General features: G+C 49.8%; 1 protein-coding gene across 3 annotated transcripts in view; it reads left to right on the top strand.

Annotated features, from left to right (window-relative positions):
- The window catches only part of LOC116975607 (aspartyl aminopeptidase), a 60031-nt gene that overhangs the window by 4669 nt on the left and 34300 nt on the right, over positions 1-21062 (top strand). The window contains exon 2 of one of the 3 annotated variants that reach the window (XM_033024911.1): positions 9274-9774. In XM_033024911.1, coding sequence (XP_032880802.1) covers positions 9456-9774 — 319 coding nt within the window. In that variant the 5' untranslated portion in view covers positions 9274-9455. Of the gene's footprint in view, positions 1-1854; positions 1911-8372; positions 9775-21062 lie in introns of those variants that run through there. The other 2 variants (XM_033024913.1, XM_033024912.1) reach the window with 2 other exon arrangements.

Below are 21062 nucleotides of genomic sequence, written 5' to 3'. Positions count from 1 at the left end.
TTCCTGGCGGGGACTGCCCAGCACCTCGGCTTCGGTGGCGGCACAGCGCTGGAGCGCTATTGCGGAGCGGAGCGGGCGATGCCTTGCCTGGGTCGCCGCGCTGGATCGACGCGCTGGAGCTCTGGTGAGCTGTGACCGCCGAGATCAACACCTCCGGGCTGCGGGTCTGCGGTGCGGAGCGGAGCGGGCGGCGCCGACTCTAACATCGGGAGCCTGGGAGCTCCAAACCGGCGCGGCCTTGTCGGCTTCGGAAGCCACGGTCTCCAGTTAGGAAGCGGCCGTTCCAGGTGGCCCAGCCGCTGAGAGGGCTCTCCCGACGCTGGGGCAACAGCACCCGGCCAGAAAGGCCAGGAACATTGGGCCTCCGTAGAGGCAATAGCGCAGGCCTCAGTGGTAACCATTGTGGGGGGATGATTTTTTTGTGTGTAAGTTAATATGTTAGTCTGTGTCCAAGATGGCTGTCGGAACTAGGGGAGAATACGTGTTCGGCACGGACTAGAAGGGTCGAGATGGCCTGTTTCCATGCTGTAATTGTTATATGGTTATATGGTTATATGGAAGGGAGAGTGGACGCTGGCGCGCTTTAGCTGCCGCTGCTCTCTCTTCACATTGTGTTTTTGATTTTTTGTCTTTGGAGCGATTTCTGTCTTTAATTTGTGTATTGGTGATGTCCTTATTATTTATTTTACTCCGACTATATGTTTTTTCTCTCTTGTTAATTTCTGTAAGGTGTCCTTGAGACTTTGAAAGGCGCCCGCAAATAAAATGTATTATTATTATTATTATTAACTGTTTGATAAACGTTGGGATAGTCCCAGCCTCTACTACCTCCTCTGGCATCTTGTTCCATACACCCACCACCCTTTGTGTGAAAGAGTTACTCCCCAGCGGTATGACCATTGACTTCTCTAACTTCAAGTGAACCTTCGATTTAAACCAGCATCTGCAGTTCTTTCCTGCAAGAACCTGCGGGAGGAAACCGAAGATCTCGGATGGAAACCCACATGGAGTTTGTGCACACACACACAGACACAGACACACACAGACACACAGAGAGACACAGACACACACAGCCACACACAGAAACACTCACACGCATAGATACACACTCACGCACATCGACACACACACAGACAGACACACAGACACACTCACACACACAGACAGCCACACACAGACCGCCACACACAGACAGACACACTCACACACATAGACACACACAGCAGACACACTCACACAGACACACTCACACATATATAGACACAGACACATTCACACACAGACACACACAGACAGACAAAGACACACACACAGACACACTCACACACACACTCACACACAGAGACAGAGACACACAGACAGACACACTCACACACATAGACACACACACAGAGACACACACACAGACACACTCACACAGACACACTCACACATATATAGACACAGACACATTCACAGACAGACACACACAGACAGACACACTCGCACACAGACACACTCACAGACAGAGACACAGGCAGACACACACAGCTGAGCGCCCGCGGTGGGGATCGAACCCGTGTCTCCAGCGCCTACAAGCCTGTCTCCACTCCGCCCCTGTGGCCATTGAGGTTGAGCCGCCGCTGTCTGTCCCCACCCCCCCCCCCCGCACTCACCCATGTCCCGCCCCCGGATTGGCTGCCCGGCGCCGAGATCCCGCCCTCCACTGGGTGATTGGACAGCCGCGACAGCCAATGCCCCCCTGGCCCCGCCCCCGCCTCCTCACCCGTCGTCCCGCCCACCGACGGCTGATTGGCCGATGGACAGATGACTGACCGTCCCCTTGGCCAATAGGGCGGGTGGCCGGGGGCCCCGCCTCCTCCCCCCCTGGTCCCGCCCACCGCGAGGAGACGGAGCCGCCGGTCATGCAGGTGGGTGTCGTCGCCTTACGTGGGGGGGGGGGCTAGCAGGGAGGCGCTGGGCCGAGTGGCCACGGGACACCTCACCCCAGGGATGCATCTCAAGGCTGAGGGCTAGTAGTGACACGCTCGGCCGGGTGACAGCAAGGGTTCCTCTCTCAAACCCCCTCCCCCCCCAGGGATGTCCCATTCAGGGCTAGCAGAGAGGTGCTGGGCCGAGTGGTTCCTCTCCTTACCCCTTCCCCCCCCCCACCACCCCCCAGGGATGACCCCTTCAGGGCTAGCAGGGAGGTGCTGGGTCGAGTGGCCACGGGACACCTCATCCCAGGGATGCATCTCAAGGCTGAGGGCTAGCAGTGACACGCTCGGCCGAGTGACAGCAAGGGTTCCTCTCACAAACCACCCCCCCCCCCCCCCCCCCCCCAGGATGACCCCTTCAGGGCTAGCAGAGACGTGCTGGGCCGAGTGGTTCCTCTCCTCACCCCTCCCCCCCCATCCCCACCCCCCGCAGGGATGCCCTGTTCAGGGCTAGCAGGGAGGTTCTACTGCAGTTGTACAGGGTCTTGGTGAGACCACACCTGGAGTATTGTGTACAGTTTTGGTCTCCTAATCTGAGGAAAGACATTCTTGCCATAGAGGGAGTACAGAGAAGGTTCACCAGACTGATTCCTGGGATGTCAGGACTTTCATATGAAGAAAGACTGGATAGACTCGGCTTGTACTCGCTAGAATTTAGAAGATTGAGGGGGGATCTTATAGAAACTTAAAAAATTCTTAAGGGGTTGGACAGGCTAGATGCAGGAAGATTGTTCCCGATGTTGGGGAAGTCCAGAACAAGGGGTCACAGTTTAAGGATAAGGGGGAAATCTTTTAGGACCGAGATGAGGAAAACATTTTGCACGCAGAGAGTGGTGAATCTCTGGAATTCTCTGCCACAGAAGGTAGTTGAGGCCAGTTCATTGGCTATATTTAAGAGGGAGTTAGATGTGGCCCTTGCGGCTAAAGGGATCAGGGGGTATGGAGAGAAGGCAGGTACAGGATACTGAGTTGGATGATCAGCCATGATCATATTGAATGGCGGTGCAGGCTCGAAGGGCCGAAGGGCCTACTCCTGCACCTATGTTCTATGTTTCTATGACCCCTTCAGGGCTAGCAGGGAGGCGCTGGGCCGAGTAGTTCCTCTCCTGTTCCTCCACCCCAGGGATGCCCTCTTCAGGGCTAGCAGGGAGGCGCTGGGCCGAGTGGTGCCTCTCCTTCTGTGGAATTCTCTGCCAGTGAGGCACTGGAGACAAGTTACTCCAAATCAAAGTTACTTTAATACTTTTGCTTCCATCACAGTGAGGAGGTGCCTGGTGGACTCACTGTGGTGGATGTTAAATCTGTGTTAATTGTGAGTTTTGTTATTTTATTCTATGTTATGACTGTAAGGCACGAAATTTCGTTCAGACTGAAAAGTCTGAATGACAATAAAGGATACTTGACTTGACTTGATACTTGGTTTAATTTGATTTAAACCAAGTAGATTTGGTTTAAATCAAATCTCCCTTTGATTTAAACCAGCATCTGCAGTTCTTTCCTACACATATTGTTTTAGTACCCGGTGTGTTGGGTGACAGAGCTTGGATTAAAACACAAGCAGTGCGCAGGAAGGAACTGCAGATGCTGGTTTAAACCGAAGATAGGCACAAAATGCTGGAGTAACTCAGTGGGACACGCAGCGTCTCTGGAGAGAAGGAATGGGTGGCGTTTTGGGTCGAGACCCTTCTTCAGGACCGGCCCCAAATGAACCCAACCTCCACCTGGTCAAAGATGGAGACAAAGTGCTGGAGTAACTTTGGGCGGCATGTTTGGGCAGTGTGTGTGTAGGGCAGAGATACTGTGGTTACAGGGATCGCTGTTCATCGAGGACTCGATGGGCCGAAGGGCCTGTTTCCATGCTGTATCTCTAAACTAAAGCTAAACTAAACCATTTGGGCAGGTAGGTACATGGATAGTGGAACTGGAAGACCGGACCGGACCAGAGGATGTAGCCAGGGCCAAATCTTTGGCCAGGGCTAGAGGGTGTGAACTATAGGGAGAGGTTGAGCAGGCTGGGTCTCCATTCCATGGAGCGCAGGTGGATGAGGGGAGATCTTATAGAGGTGTGCAAAAGCATGAGAGGAATAGATCAGGTAGATGCACAGAATCTCTCGCCCAGAGTAGGGGAATCGAGGATCAGAGGATTCTTATTGCTGCTGCAAATAAGAACTTGTCATCTTATCAGTATCACAATAAAACATTCTTGCCTCGTGATTCTTGTACTGCAATCTTGCACTTTTCCCACTGTTTTGGACCTCGTGATGTTATATTTATCAATACTCTAAGGTATACTGCTTACTTTGTGGGCTTCATGTTGGGGGGGGGGGTGGTGAATTCAGAACCAGAGGGTCAGACAGTTTAAAAATAAGGGGTAGTAGTACATTTAGGACTGAGATGAGGAAAAGCTTCTTCACGCAGCGTGTTGTGAATCTGTGGGATTCTCTGTCACAGAAGGCAGTGGAGGCCAATTCACTGGATGTATTCAATAGCGAGTTAGATTTTCTGTGTAAATTAAGAAGTGACAAGCGAGTAAAATGTGTTACTCCAGCATTTTGTGTCTTCCTTCGATTTAAACCAGCATCTGCAGTTCTTTCCGACAAGAACCTGCGGGAGGAAACCAATAGATATCGGATGGAAACCCACATGGAATTTGTACACACACAGACATACACACCAGACACACACACAAGACACTGGCACAGACACACACACTGACAGACACAGGCACACATACACACACACAGACACAGACAGACACACACAGACACTTATCTTGGAGAAACATTTAAATTTTTAAAAGGACTGGACAAGCCAGATGCAGGAAAAATGTTCCCATTGTTGGGCGAGTCCAGAACCAGGGGCCAGTCTTAGAATAAAGGGGAAGCCATTTAAGACTGAGGTGAGAAAAAACGTTTTCACTCACAGAGAGTTGTGAATTTGTGGAATTCCCTGCCACTGAGGGCAGTGGAGGCCAAGTCACTGGATGGATTTAAGAGAGAGTTAGATAGAGCTCTAGGGGCTAGTGGAGTCAAGGGATATGGGGAGAAGGCAGGCACGGGTTATTGATTGGGGACGATCAGCCATGATCACAATGAGTGGCGGTGCTGGCTCGAAGGGCCGAATGGCCTCCTCCTGCACCTATTTTCTATGTTTCTATGACACACACACACACAGACACTGGCACACACACAGACTGACACACAGACACTGGCACAGACACACACACACACACACACACACACACACACAATACAATACAATACAATACAATTCAATTTATTGTCATTTGGACCCCGTGAGGTCCAAACGAAATGCCGTTTCTGCAGCCATACATTACAACAAATAGACCCAAGACACAACATATTTTACATAAACATCCATCACATTGCTGTGATGGAAGGCCAAAAAAACTTCTCTCTCCACTGCACTCTCCCCCCCCCCATGTCAGAGTCAAAGTCAAAGCCCCCGGCGGGCGATGGCGAATTGTCCCGTGGCCATTAAACCACGCCGGGTAATGCAAGTTCGCGCACCGGGTCTTGGTGTTAGAGCCCCCGGCGCGCGCTCGCAGCCCGCCGCCATTCCAAGCCGCGCGGGGCGGTGCTGTAAAGCCCCGCTCCAGGAGCTCTTCAACCCCGCAACTCGGGCGGGAGAAGTCGCCGTTGCGGAAGCCCCGAAAAGCGGTCTCCCTCCAGGGACCCGCGGGCTCCCGGTGTCACTGTCCGCCAAACCCGCAGTTGCAGCCAACGAATCTCCGGGGGTCGGGCCGCAGCAGCGTCCACCACAGCTCCACCCGCTCTGGACTCGGCCAGCTCCGCGACGGTGAGGTGAGTGTCGGCACTGGAGCCCCCGGTTTTCCTGTTGGAGGCCGCTCCTCGTTGCAGCCCCAACGACAACGGAGACCCGACAAAGAAAAGGTCGGGTCTCCCGTGCAGGGAGAGATTTAAAAGTTTCCCCCTCCCCCCCACACCACCCCCACCCCCCCCCACACACATACCCCAACAAAAATAACAAAAACTACATTAAAACATAGACATAAAATAATAAAAACGCAGACGGACTGCAGAGGCCGCTGCTGGCGAGAGCCGCGCCGCCTACCACACACAGACAGACACAGACAAAGACACACACAGACAGACACACACACACACAGACAAAGACACACACACACAGACACACATATACACACACATACACACAGACAGACAAAGACACACAGACACAGACACACACACAGACAAAGACACACAAACACACACAAAGTCCCGCCCCCGGATTGGCTGCCCGGCGCCTAGATCCCGCCCTCCACTGCACGAATGACGGCCGCGCCCGCCAATCCCAACCCGACCCCGTCACCTCCTCACCCGTCCTCCCGCCCACCTCCATAGGATCTTTGTTTGTGGTTGTTGTTGTTGTTGTTGTTATTGTTGTTCTGGTTGATAACTGCAAACTGTGGTTATCTGGCGCAGGTCGGAGTGAGTAGAGTAGCGTTTAAATTGTGATTAAAATTGGGGGCTTTTTGACCAAGTTGAGGAGATCTAGCTGCTCAATCCTCTTGTTAAACGAATTAACTATCAGCGACTGAGATGAGGAAAAACTTCTTCACGCAGCGAGTTGTGAATCTGTGGAATTCTCTGTCACAGAAGGCAGTGGAGGCCAATTCACTGGATGTATTCAATAGCGAGTTAGATTTTCTGTGTAAATCAAGAAGTGACATGCGAGTAAAATGTGTTACTCCAGCATTTTGTGTCTTCCTTCGATTTAAACCAGCATCTGCAGTTCTTTCCGACAAGAACCTGCGGGAGGAAACCAATAGATATCGGATGGAAACCCACATGGAATTTGTACACACACAGACACACACACCAGACACACACACAAGACACTGGCACAGACACACACACAGACAGACACAGACACAGGCACACATACAGACACAGACAGACACACACAGACACTTATCTTGGAGAAACATTTAAATTTTTAAAAGGACTGGACAAGCTAGATGCAGGAAAAATGTTCCCAATGTTGGGCGAGTCCAGAACCAGGGGGCCACAGTCTTAGAATAAAGGGGAAGCCATTTAAGACTGAGGTGAGAAAAAACGTTTTCACTCAGAGAGTTGTGAATTTGTGGAATTCCCTGCCACTGAGGGCAGTGGAGGCCAAGTCACTGGATGGATTTAAGAGAGAGTTAGATAGAGCTCTAGGGGCTAGTGGAATCAAGGGATACGGGGAGAAGGCAGGCACGGGTTATTGATTGGGGACAATTAGCCATGATCACAATGAGTGGCGGTGCTGGCTCGAAGGGCCGAATGGCCTACTCCTGCACCTATTTTCTATGTTTCCATGACACACACACACAAGACACTGGCACACACACAGACTGACACACAGACACTGGCACAGACACACACACACACACACACACACAGACAGACACACACACAGACACACACACACACACACACACAGACCCACACACACACACAGACACACACACACACACACACAGACCCACACACACACAGCCAAAGACACACACACAGACAAAGACACACACACAGACAAAGACACACACACACAGACACACACACACAGACAGACAAAGACACACACACACAGACACATATACACAGACAAAGACACACACAGACAAAGACACACACACACAGACAGACAAAGACACACACACACAGACACACACAGACAAAGACACACACACACAGACAAAGACACACACACACAGACAAACAAAGACACACACACACACACAAAGTCCCGCCCCCGGATTGGCTGCCCGGCGCCGAGATCCCGCCCTCCAGTGCACGATTGACGGCCGCGCCCGCCAATCCCACCAGTCCTCCCGCCCACCGACGGCTGATTGGCCGCTGGACAGATGACTGACCGTTCCCTCGGCCAATGGGGTGTGTGGACGGGGGGGGGGGGCTACCTGCCCTCCCCCCTCCCCCCTCTCCCCCACGTGCGGCCTTGTCTCAGGTTTGCAACATTCAGGTGCAGGTTGTGGTCCCAGATCCTCCATAGGATCTTTGTTTGTGGTTGTTGTTGTTCTTGTTCTGGTTGATAACTGCAAACTGTGGTTATCTGGCGCAGGTCGGAGTGAGTAGAGTAGCGTTTTAAATTGTGATTAAAATTGGGGGCTTTTTGACCAAGTTGAGGAGATCTAGCTGCTCAATCCTCTTGTTAAACGACTTAACAATCAGCACGTGTGTTGGGTTGTAACTTATTCCCTTCCCCCTATCCTCTTCTTACCCTTCCCTTATCTTATTAATATTTAACCCTTCCCTTATCCTCTTCTTACCCTTCCCTTATCCTTCTTATTCCCTATAAAGGGAATATTTAACCCTTCCTTTATCTTTCTTTTTCCCTATAAAGGGAATATTTAACCCTTCCTTTATCTTTCTTTTTCCCTATAAAGGGAATATTTAACCCTTCCCTTATCCTTATTTTTCCCTATAAAGGGAATATTTATCCATGCCCTTATCCTCTTATTCCCTATAAAGGGAATATTTAACCCTTCCCTTATCCTTCTTTTTCCCTATAAAGGGAATATTTAACCCTTCCCTTATCCTTCTTTTTCCCTATAAAGGAAATATTTATCCCTTCCCTTATCCTCTTATTCCCTATAAAGGGAATATTTAACCCTTCCCTTATCCTTCTTTTTCCCTATAAAGGGAATATTTAACCCTTCCCTTATCTTATTCCCTATAAAGGGAATATTTAACCCTTCCCTTATCCTCCTCTTTTTCCCTATAAAGGGAATATTTAACCCTTCCCTTATCATTCCTATTCCCTATAAAGGGAATATTTAACCCTTCCCTTATCCTTCTTTTTCCCTATAAAGGGAATATTTAACCCTTCCCTTATCCTCTTATTCCCTATAAAGGGAATATTTAACCCTTCCCTTCTCCTCTTTTTCCCTAAAAAGGGAATATTTAACCCTTCCCTTATCCTTCCTATTCCCTATAAAGAGAATATTTAACCCTTCCCTTATCCTTCTTATTCCCTATAAAGGGAATATTGGTAGCAAAGTTGAAATTTAGCCAGTTGATGAAGTAGGGGGTCGTTATTTTGATTTTTTTCGGCACCAAATTGCAGAAATCTGGCTTTTTAAAAAATTTGGTTGGCGTCAGAAAATTCATTTGGCTTTTTTACATGTAAAAATTATCTGCTCGAAAATTACATACCATCCTTTTTTTAAACCGTTTTCCATTAAGGGAAGTCTTCTTTGTGGTCAGTTACATTTGGCAATATTTCTGCAGCCAAGAGTCTGGGCAGGAAGGTAGTGATTTATAACCATACATATTGTCCATGAAGTGTACTTTCTTTACCTAATAACGTTTTAGACAGTAGACAATAGGTGCAGGAGTAGGCCATTCGGCCCTTCGAGCCAGCCCTGGGGTTTTGTGGTGAAACTGTGACACCACCGGCTGTTTATTTATAAATCATTTACTATCAGCAACCATGCCGTCAAAGAGACGCAAAGTTTCTTACGATAACGAGCGTAAGTACAGTAGCAAATGGGAAGAGATATTTGTGTGGGTCCAAAAGGCTGCTGATGGATCGGGGGCAGCTTATTGTACATTGTGTGACTGCAATATTGTGCCAAGAATTTGCAACCTCTCAAAGCATCACAACACGGAGAAACACAAGCTGAAAACTCCATTGCAAGACCAGACGCAATTTGATGTAAAACAGTCTCCTCGCCAAGATAACGATAAAGTTAAGACAGACCCTGCAGCCGCCGCTGGTCAAGAAACCCGAGGCCCGCCCGCCATACAGGTGTGTGTTGTCGAGTTACTGGGGGGGGGGGGAGGGGAGCAGAGCTGCGGCTGCTAGGGGGACATTGAGGGGTGGGTGCTTCTTGTTTCTTGGTCCTCCAAAATATTCCAAATGGAATTTAAACTGGAGGTGGTGGAGGGAGGACTTAAGCCAGAAAGGGTTATTGGGAAGAAAGAACTTTAAATTTAGTTGCATCTGGTTGGGTAACTATGGTAGGGTGAAGATTATTCCATGCTTTAATTGTGCGGGGGAAGAACGAATTGCTGTACACATGCGTCTTGGTAGCTGGAATCTCAAATTGGATCGAATGCCCTCGTCTGCTCCTAATCGGTTTGGGTTTGGTGTAGGTTTTGTAATCTATGTCGAGCTGACCATTTAACATTTTGTAAAAACAGGTCAAACGGTGAGCTTCACGTCTGTCTTGGAGAGGGTACTCAGGGCAACAGGAGGGGGCTAGCAGGGAGGCGCTGGGCTGAGCAGCCACGGGGCACCTCTTCCCCCAGGGATGCCTCCTTCAAGGCTGAGGGGCAGCAAGGGTTCCTCTACCCCTTGAAGGGATGCCTCCTTCAGGGCTAGCATGGAGGAGCTGGGCCGAGTGGTTCCTCCTCTCCACCCTCCCCCCACCCCCAGGAATGTCCACTTCAAGGCTAGCAGGGAAGCACTGGCCGATTGGCCGCTGGGGTTCCTCTCCCCACAGGGATACCCCACCGCGTCTGAGGGCTAATAGGGCGACGTTGGGTCGAGTGGCAGCAAAGGGTTCTTCTCCCCCCCAGAGATGCCCCTTCAGGGTCCTGGTCGCGGGCTAGCAGGGCAAGGCTGGGACGAGTGGCGTCAGTGTTCCTCCCCCATGGAAGCCCCTTCGGGGCTGAGGGCTAGCAGGGAGACGCTGGGCCGTGTGGCCACAGGGTTACTCGTCCCTCAGGGATGCCCCTCAGGGCTTGCAAGTAAGTGTCGGGCCTAGTGGCCCCTGGGTTTGTCTGCCTGCCCGGGGATACCTCTCAGGGTCGAGGGCTAGCAGGGCGAGGCTGGGCTGAGTGGCCGCTGCCTGTCATTGGCACCGGCCACCTGCTCCCTGGTGGAACTTATCTGCTGTAAATGCTCTTGGTGCCATGAAGAGAATTTCTTAGAAGATTTGGAAAGCGAGCAGGAAGAGATTAATAATGCCATTATGGCGATGCAAAGTGGTAAAACCCAGGGCCCTGACGGCTACCCATTAGAATTTTATAAGAAACTAGACTAAGTGCAGACCCGCTGGGTCTGTTTCCCCCAACGTGGGGGGGGGTAATGCGGCTTCACACGCACACTAACCACTCCCCACAAACACGGGGGTTACGGAGAGAGGGGAGACCGCTGGGTCCCGTTCCCTCAACGTGCGGTTGCGGGGGGTGCTGAGGCATCACACGCACATTGACCACCTCCCATACACACGGGGAGGGGGGGAGGGGGAGACGGGGTGGGGAGGGGTGAGGGACAGGAAGGGTAAGGGGGGGAGAGAGAGGGGGGAGGGGAGGGCGGGGGCAAGAGAGTAGAGGGGAGAGGTGGGGAGAGATGCGGGGGTAGAGGGGAGGGGAGAGAGTTGGAGGGGGGTTTGGAGGGGAGAGGGACCCCCCACCCTTTCACAGGCATCTATTTCACTTCTTAAAAAAGACAAGGATCCGACTCCCAGCATAAACATATTTACACCGCGAATTTCATGTGAACGAGGGACTCATAAGTTCATGGAGCAGAATTAGGCCATTCGGCCCATCGAGTGCAAGATTAGCAAGTTTGCTGATGATCCAAAAGTGGGTGGTTCGGCAAATAGTGAAGATGGTTGTGAAAGATTGCAGCAGGATCTGGATCGATTGGCCAGGTGGGCTGAGGAATGGTTGATGGAATTTAATACCGAGATGTGTGCAGTGTTGCATTTTTTGACCTACACGGTGAATGGTAGGCCTCTGAGCAATGTTGCAGAGCAGAGGGATCAAGGAGTGCAGGTGCATGGCTCCCTGATCAAGCCATAGGCAGATATAAGACTTTTGGTGGGATTGGAGGGATATGGACCAGGCGCAGGCAAGTGGGACTAGTGTAGCTGGGACATGTTGGCCGGTGTGGGTAAGTTGGGCCAAAGGGCTTGTTTCCACACTATGACTGTGTCTACTCCGCCATTCAATCATGGCTGATCTATCTTTCCCTCTCAATCCCATTCCCCTGCCTTCTCCCCATAACCCCTGACACCCGTACTAATCAAGAACCTATCTATCTTTGCCTTAAAAATATCCATTGATGGCCTCCACAGCCTTCTGTGGTCAAGAATTCCACAGATTCTCATTTCAATTTGTCGTGCGTGACAAAGCTGATCTGAAACTAAACTGAATATGAAAGTGAGAATGTTGGGCCACTGCCTTCCATTGTTGGATAGATGTTGTTGTTGGCTAGACCATGGGCGCTGATTAGTCAGATTAGAAGATTGAGGGGGGATCGTATAGAAACTTACAACATTCTTAAGGGGTTGGACAGGCTAGATGCAGGAAGATTGTTCCCGATGTTGGGGAAGTCCAGAACAAGGGGTCACAGATTAAGGATAAGGGGGAAATCTTTTAGGACCGAGATGAGGAAAACTTTTTTCACACAGAGAGTGGTGAATCTCTGGAATTCTCTCCCGCAGAAGGTAGTTGGGGCCAGTTCATTGGCTATATTTAAGAGGGAGTTAGATGTGGCCCTTGTGGCTAAAGGGATCAGGGGGTATGGAGAGAAGGCAGGTACAGGATACTGAGTTGGATGATCAGCCATAATCATATAGAATGGCGGTGCAGGCTCGAAGGGCCGAATGGCCTACTCCTGCACCTATTTTCTATGTTTCTATGTATAGGAGAGGGATAGAACACCTGGCTGAATGGTAACCCCCTTTCCACCAACAGAAACCTAGCAGCTAATCGGAACTTATTGAAACACACATTTCTTGTGTGTATGTGACTGCAGAAACCAAATTTCGTTTGAACCTCAATGAGGTTCAAATGACAACAAATAAATTGTATTGTATTGTATATTGAAACTTATTGAAACGTATTGAAATGAGCAGCTTATTGAAACATATAAGATTATTAAGGGCTTGGACACGCTAGAGGCAAGAAACATGTTCCCGATGTTGGGGGAGTCCAGAACCAGGGGCCACAGTTTAAGAATAAGGGGTAAGCCATTTAGAACGGAGACGAGGAAACACTTTTTCCACACAGAGAGTTGTGAGTCTGGAATTCTCTGCCCCGGAGGGCGGTGGAGGCCGGTTCTCTGGATACTTTCAAGAGAGAGCTAGATAGGGCTCTTAAAGATAGCGGAGTCAGGGGATATGGGGAGAAGGCAGGAACGGGGTACTGATTGGGGATGATCAGCCATGATCACATTGAATGGCGGTGCTGGCTCGAAGGGCCGAATGGCCTACTCCTGCACCTATTGTCTATTGTCTTCAGAAAGTCAACTGTTCAGAAACCCGATAAAAGAGGGGAAGAAAGCTGTTCCTGAGTCTGGTGGTGCGCGCTTTCAAAGCTTCTGTACATAGTTAAAGAGTGTTTAATTGTCAAGAGAGGAGACTGCAGGGACTGAGAACACACCCTTGCAGGACATCCAGAAGCCTTGGATGAATGCAGAAGCCTTGGATCACAGCACCAGAGTCCCAGGTTCGATCCTGACTACGGGTGCTGTCTGTACGGAGTTTGTACGTTCTCCCCATGACCGCGTGGGCTTTCTCCGGGTGCTCTGGTTTCCTCCCACATCCCTGAATACATGCAGGTTTGTAAGTTAATTGGCTCCGGTAAATTTCCCCTCGTGTGTAGGATAGAACTAGTGATCGATGGTCAGACTCCTGAGGCAGGTGAGGAAAACGCACACCTCCTGATTCAGGGACAGTTTCTTCCCAGCTGTTATTAGGCAACTGAACCATCCCACCATCAACTTCAGAGCGGTCCTGACAAACGACCTCATTGGAGACCTTCGAAGTAACTTTACTCGTACTTTACTGGGCATTATTTTGTACTAGGTTTTATTCCCTTTATACTGTATCTGTACACTGTGGACGGATTGATTACAGTCATGTATAGTCTTTGCGCTGACTGGATAGCACGCAACAAAAAAGCTTTTCACTGGACAACCTCATCTACTGCATCCGCTGTTCCAGGTGTCAACTTCTCTACATCGGCGAGACCAAGCGCAGGCTCGGCGATCGTTTCGCTGAACACCTCCGCTCAGTTCGCAATAACCAACCTGATCTCCCGGTGGCTCAGCACTTCAACTCCCCCTCGCATTCCTAATCTGACCTTTCTGCCCTGGGCCTCCTCCATTGTCAGAGTGAGGCCCACCGCAAACTGGAATAACAGCATCTCATATTTCGCTTGGTTAGTTTACACCCCAGCGGTATGAACATTGACTTCTCTAACTTTTGCTTTCCCTCTCTCCATCCCCTCCCCCTTCCCAGTTCTCCCACCAGTCTTACTGTCTCCGACTACATTCTATCTCTGTCCCGCCCCCTCCCCTGACATTGGTCTGAAGAAGGGTTTCGACCCGAAACGTCACCCATTCCTTCTCTCCAGAGATGCTGCCTCACCCGCTGAGTTACTCCAGCATTTTGTGTCTACCTTTGATTTTCACCAGCATCGGCAGTTCTTTCTTCCACAGCTTTTCACTGGACCATGGTTACACATGACAATAAACTAAATGAAACCCCTAGCTGCTTGTTCACATGGACACTGCAGCAGAATGGGGTTGTGAAGGAAAGATAGAGCAGCCTTGATTAAATGGCGGTGCGAACATGATGGGCCGAATGGCCTAATTCTGCCATTGAATTGAATACTTTATTGTCATGGTGAAATTCTGTGCCTGCAAGAGTCAAGAGAGTTTTATTGTCATGTGTCCCAGATAGGACAATGAAATTCTTGCTTGCTGCAGCACAACAGAATATGTAAACATAATACAGAACAGGAGATAAAAGTTCACCGTGTCTATATAATAATAATACATTTTATTTATGGGCGTCTTTCAAGAGTCTCAAGGACACCGTACAAAAATTTAGCAAGTAGAGGAAAAACATGTAAGGGGAATGAAATAAATAGTAGAGACATGACTAGTACACAAAGTAAAGACAGAATTCAATTCAAAACACAATATGAGGCAATTAATGCACAGATGAAAAGGGAGGGGGACGTGGGGCTAAGGATAGGCAGAGGTGAAGAGATGGGTCTTGAGGCGGGACTGGAAGATGGTGAGGGACACGGAATTGCGGATCAGCTGGGGGAGGGAGTTCCAGAGCCTGGGAGCTGCCCTGGAGAAGGCTCTGTCCCCAAAACTGCGGAGGTTGGACTTATGGATGGAGAGGAGACCGGCTGATGTGGATCTGAGGGACCGTGAGGGTTGGTAGGGGGAGAGGAGGTCAGTGAGATATGGGGGGGGCAGATGGTGGAGGGCTTTGTAGGTGAGGACCAGGATTTTGTAGGTGATCCGGTGGGAGATGGGAAGCCAGTGAAGTTGTTTGAGGACTGGAGTGATGTGATGCCAGGATTTGGTGTGGGTGATGAGTCGGGCGGCTGCGTTCTGGACCAGTTGGAGTCGGTTGATGTAGGTGGAGCTGATGCCAAGGAGAAGTGAGTTGCAGTAGTCCAGTCGGGAGGAGATGAAGGCATGGATGAGTCTTTCAGCAGCGGGAGGTGTGAGAGAGGGTCTGATTTTGGCGATGTTGCGGAGATGAAAGAAGGAGGTTTTAATGACATGGCGGATGTGAGGCTCAAGGGAGAGGGTGGAATCAAAGATCACACCAAGGTTGCGGGCCTGGGGAGACAGTGGTGCCGTCGATGGTGAGAGTGGGGTTATTGATTTTGCTGAGTGTGGATTTGGAGCCTATGAGGAGGAATTCTGTTTTATCGACCATATACCATAGACCATATATGTACACAATAAATAAACAGATAAAGTGCAATAGTAATAATAGACAGTTATTCTTCAGAGCTTGTTTGATGTTGTGTTTAATAGCCTGATGGCTGTGGGGAAGAAGCTGTTCCTGAACCTGGATGTTGCAGATTTCAGGCTCCTGTACCTTCTACCTGATGGCAACGGAAAGATGAGTGTGTGGCCAGGATGGTGTGGGTCTTTGATGATGCTGGCTGCCTTTTTGAGGCAGCGACTGCGATAGATCCCTTATGCAAATAGTCGTCCATAAAGGGGGCTTACACAGTTACAAATTTCCCCCCTGCACCAGTTCCCCCCTTTGTTCTTCCCCCCCCCCCCCACTCATGTCGTTCCTCCCCCTCTCTCGCGGCCGTCCCCCAAGTCAAGTCAAGTTTATTCGTCACATACACATACGAGATGTGCAGTGAAATGAAAAGTGGCGATGCTCGCAGACTTTGTGCAAACAAACAAACAAACAAACTACAAACAGAATGGAACAGAATCACATATTCACATATTACATATTACATATTACATATTTGTGGGAGGGAGGGAAGAAAAAGGAAAAAAACAGCAATTTTAAAAAGACACCACACACCAGTAGAGTGGTTCAGTAAAGTTAGTCCCTGGTGAGATAGGAGTTTACAGTCCGGGCCTAGTGGCCCCTGGGTTTGTCTGCCTGCCCGGGGATACCTCTCAGGGTCGAGGGCTAGCAGGGCGAGGCTGGGCTGAGTGGCCGCTGCCTGTCATTGGCACCGGCCACCTGCTCCCTGGTGGAACTTATCTGCTGTAAATGCTCTTGGCGCCATGAAGAGAATTTCTTAGAAGATTTGGAAAGAGAGCAGGAAGAGATTAATAATGCCATTATGGCGATGCAAAGTGGTAAAACCCAGGGCCCTGACGGCTACCCATTAGAATTTTATAAGAAACTAGACTAAGTGCAGACCCGCTGGGTCTGTTTCCCCCAACGTGGGGGGGGGGGGTGGTAATGCGGCTTCACACGCACACTAACCACTCCCCACAAACACAGGGGGGGTACGGAGGGAGGGGAGACCGCTGGGTCCCGTTCCCTCAACGTGCGGTCGCATGGGTGCTGAGGCATCACACGCACACTGACCACCTCCCATACACACGGGGGGGGGGGGGGGAGGGGGGAGACGGGAGGGGGAGGGGTGAGGGACAGGAAGGGTAAGGGGGGGAGAGAGGGGGGAGGGGAGGGCGGGGGCAAGAGAGTAGAGGGGAGAGATGAGGGGGTAGAGGGGAGGGGAGAGAGTTGGAGGGGGGTTTGGAGGGGAGAGGGACCCCCCACCCTTTCACAGGCATCTATTTCACTTCTTAAAAAAGACAAGGATCCGACTCCCAGCATAAACATATTTACACTGCAAATTTCATGTGAACGAGGGACTCATAAGTCCATGGAGGAGAATTAGGCCATTCGGCCCATCGAGTGCAAGATTAGCAAATTTGCTGATGATCCAAAAGTGGGTGGTTCGGCAAATAGTGAAGATGGTTGTGAAAGATTGCAGCAGGATCTGGATCGATTGGCCAGGTGGGCTGAGGAATGATTGATGGAATTTAATACCGAGATGTGTGAGGTGTTGCATTTTTTGACCTACACAGTGAATGGTAGGCCTCTGGGCAATGTTGCAGAGCAGAGGGATCCAGGAGTGCAGGTGCATGGCTCCCTGATCAAGCCATAGGCAGATATAAGACTTTTGGTGGGATTGGAGGGATATGGACCAAATGGGACTAGTGTAGCTGGGACATGTCGGCCGGTGTGGGTAAGTTGGGCCGAAGGGCTTGTTTCCACACTATGACTGTGTCTACTCCGCCATTCAATCATGGCTGATCTATCTTTCCCTCTCAACCCCATTCCCCTGCCTTCTCCCCATATCCCCTGACACCCGTACTAATCAAGAACCTATCTATCTTTGCCTTAAAAATATCCATTGGCTTGTGGCCTCCACAGCCTTCTGTGGTCAAGAATTCCACAGATTCTCATTTCTATTTGTCGTGCGTGACAGAAAGCTGATCTGAAACTAAACTGAATATGAAAGTGAGAATGTTGGGCCACTGCCTTCCATTGTTGGATAGATGTTGTTGTTGGCTAGACCATGGGTGCTGATTAGTCAGATTAGAAGATTGAGGGGGGATCTTATAGAAACTTACTAAATTCTTAAGGGGTTGGACAGGCTAGATGCAGGAAGATTGTTCCCGATGTTGGGGAAGTACAGAACAAGGGGTCACAGTTTAAGGATAAGGGGGAAATCTTTTAGGACCGAGATGAGGAAAACTTTTTTCACACAGAGAGTGGTGAATCTCTGGAATTCTCTCCCGCAAAAGGTAGTTGAGGCCAGTTCATTGGCTATATTTAAGAGGGAGTTAGATGTGGCCCTTGTGGCTAAAGGGATCAGGAGGTGTGGAGAGAAGGCAGGTACAGGATACTGAGTTGGATGATCAGCCATGATCATATTGAATGGCGGTGCAGGCTCGAAGGGCCGAATGGCCTACTCCTGCACCTATTTTCTATGTTTCTATGAATAGAAGAGGGATAGAACACCTGGCTGAATGGTAACCCCCTTTCCACCAACAGAAACCTAGCAGCTAATCGGAACTTATTGAAACACACATTTCTTGTGTGTATGACTGCAGAAACCAAATTTGACAACAAATAAATTGTATTGTATATTGAAACTTATTAAAACGTATTGAAATGAGCCGCTTATTGAAACATATAAGATTATTAAGGGCTTGGACACGCTAGAGGCAAGAAACATGTTCCCGATGTTGGGGGAGTCCAGAACCAAGGGCCACAGTTTAAGAATAAGGGATAAGCCATTTAGAACGGAGACGAGGAAACACTTTTTCCACACAGAGAGTTGTGAGTCTGTGGAATTCTCTGCCCAAGAGGGCGGTGGAGGCCGGTTCTCTGGATACTTTCAAGAGAGAGCTAGATAGGGCTCTTAAAGATAGCGGAGTCAGGGGATATGGGGAGAAGGCAGGAACGGGGTACTGATTGGAGATGATCAGCCATGATCACATTGAACGGCGGTGCTGGCTCGAAGGGCCGAATGGCCTACTCCTGCACCTATTGTCTATTGTCTTCAGAAAGTCAACTGTTCATAAACCCGATAAAAGAGGGGAAGAAAGCTGTTCCTGAGTCTGGTGGTACGCGCTTTCAAAGCTTCTGTACATAGTTAAAGAGTGTTTAATTGTCAAGAGAGGAGACTGCAGGGACTGAGAACACACCCTTGCAGGACATCCAGAAGCCTTGTATGAATGCAGAAGCCTTGGATCACAGCACCAGAGTCCCAGGTTCGATCCTGACTACGGGTGCTGTCTGTACGGAGTTTGTACGTTCTCCCCGTGACCTCATGGGCTTTCTACGGAGTTTGTACGTTCTCCCCGTGACCGCGTGGGCTTTCTCCGGGTGCTCTGGTTTCCTCCCACATCCCTGAATACATGCAGGTTTGTAGGTTAATTGGCTCCGGTAAATTTCCCCCTCATGTGTGTAGGATAGAACTAGTGATCGATGGTCAGACTCCTGAGGCAGGTGAGGAAAACGCACACCTCCAGATTCAGGGACAGTTTCTTCCCAGCTGTTATTAGGCAACTGAACCATCCCACCATCAACTTCAGAGCGGTCCTGACAAACAACCTCATTGGAGACCTTTGAAGTAACTTTACTCATAATTTACTGGGCATTATTTTGTACTAGGTTTTATTCCCTTTATACTGTATCTGTACACTGTGGACGGATTGATTACAGTCATGTATAGTCTTTGCGCTGACTGGATAGCACGCAACAAAAAAGCTTTTCACTGGACAACCTCATCTACTGCATCCGCTGTTCCAGGTGTCAACGTCTCTACATCGGCGAGACCAAGCGCAGGCTCGGCGATCGTTTCGCTGAACACCTCCGCTCAGTTCGCAATAACCAACCTGATCTCCCGGTGGCTCAGCACTTCAACTCCCCCTCGCATTCCTAATCTGACCTTTCTGCCCTGGACCTCCTCCATTGTCAGTGAGGCCCAGCGCAAACTGGAATAACAGCATCTCATATTTCGCTTGGGTAGTTTACACCCCAGCGGTATGAACATTGACTTCTCTAACTTATGGTAGCCCTTGCTCTCTCCCTCCATCCCCTCCCCCTTCCCAGTTCTCCCACCAGTCTTATTGTCTCCGACTACATTCTATCTCTGTCCCGCCCCCTCCCCCGACATCAGTCTGAAGAAGGGTTTCGACCTGAAACGTCACCCATTCCTTCTCTCCAGAGATGCTGCCTGTCCCGCTGAGTTACTCCAGCATTTTGTGTCTACCTTTGATTTTCACCAGCATCGGCAGTTCTTTCTTCCACAGCTTTTCACTGGACCGTGGTTACACATGACAATAAACTAAATGAAACCCCTAGCTGCTTGTTCACATGAACACTGCAGCAGAATGGGGTTGTGAAGGAAAGATAGAGCAGCCTTGATTAAATGGCGGTGCGAACATGATGGGCCGAATGGCCTAATTCTGCCATTGAATTGAATACTTTATTGTCATGGTGAAATTCTGTGCCTGCAAGAGTCAAGAGAGTTTTATTGTCATGTGTCCCAGATAGGACAATGAAATTCTTGCTTGCTGCAGCTCAACAGAATATGTAAACATAATACAGAACAGGAGATAAAAGTTCACTGTGTCTATATAATAATAATACATTTTATTTATGGGCGCCTTTCAAGAGTCTCAAGGACACCTTACAAAAATTTAGCAAGATGAGGAAAAACATGTAAGCGGAATGAATTAAATAGTAGAGACATGACTAGTACACAAATTAAAGACAGAATTCAATTCAAAACACAATATGAGGCAATTCAAGCACAGATGAAAAGGGAGGGGGACGTGGGGCTAAGGATAGGCAGAGGTGATGAGATGGGTCTTGAGGCGGGACTGGAAGATGATGAGGGACACGGAATTGCAGATCAGTTGGGGGAGGGAGTTCCAGAGCCTGGGAGCTGCCCTGGAGAAGGCTCTGTCCCCAAAACTGCGGAGGTTGGACTTGTGGATGGAGAGGAGACCGGCTGATGTGGATCTGAGGGACCGTGAGGGTTGGTAGGGGGAGAGGAGGTCAGTGAGATATGGGGGGGCCAGATGGTGGAGGGCTTTGTAGGTGAGGACCAGGATTTTGTAGGTGATCCGGTGGGAGATGGGAAGCCAGTGAAGTTGTTTGAGGACTGGAGTGATGCAATGCCAGGATTTGGTGCGGATGATGAGTCGGGTGGCTGCGTTCTGGACCAGTTGGAGTCGGTTGATGTAGGTGGAGCTGATGCCAAGGAGAAGTGAGTTGCAGTAGTCCAGTCGGGAGGAGATGAAGGCATGGATGAGTCTTTCAGCAGC

This window comes from Amblyraja radiata, chromosome 7 (assembly GCF_010909765.2).
Source record: "Amblyraja radiata isolate CabotCenter1 chromosome 7, sAmbRad1.1.pri, whole genome shotgun sequence".
In the NCBI taxonomy this organism is placed as follows: domain Eukaryota; kingdom Metazoa; phylum Chordata; class Chondrichthyes; order Rajiformes; family Rajidae; genus Amblyraja; species Amblyraja radiata.
The sequence above is the reverse complement of the archived record's forward strand: the minus strand, read 5'-3'. Positions and strand labels throughout refer to the sequence as shown.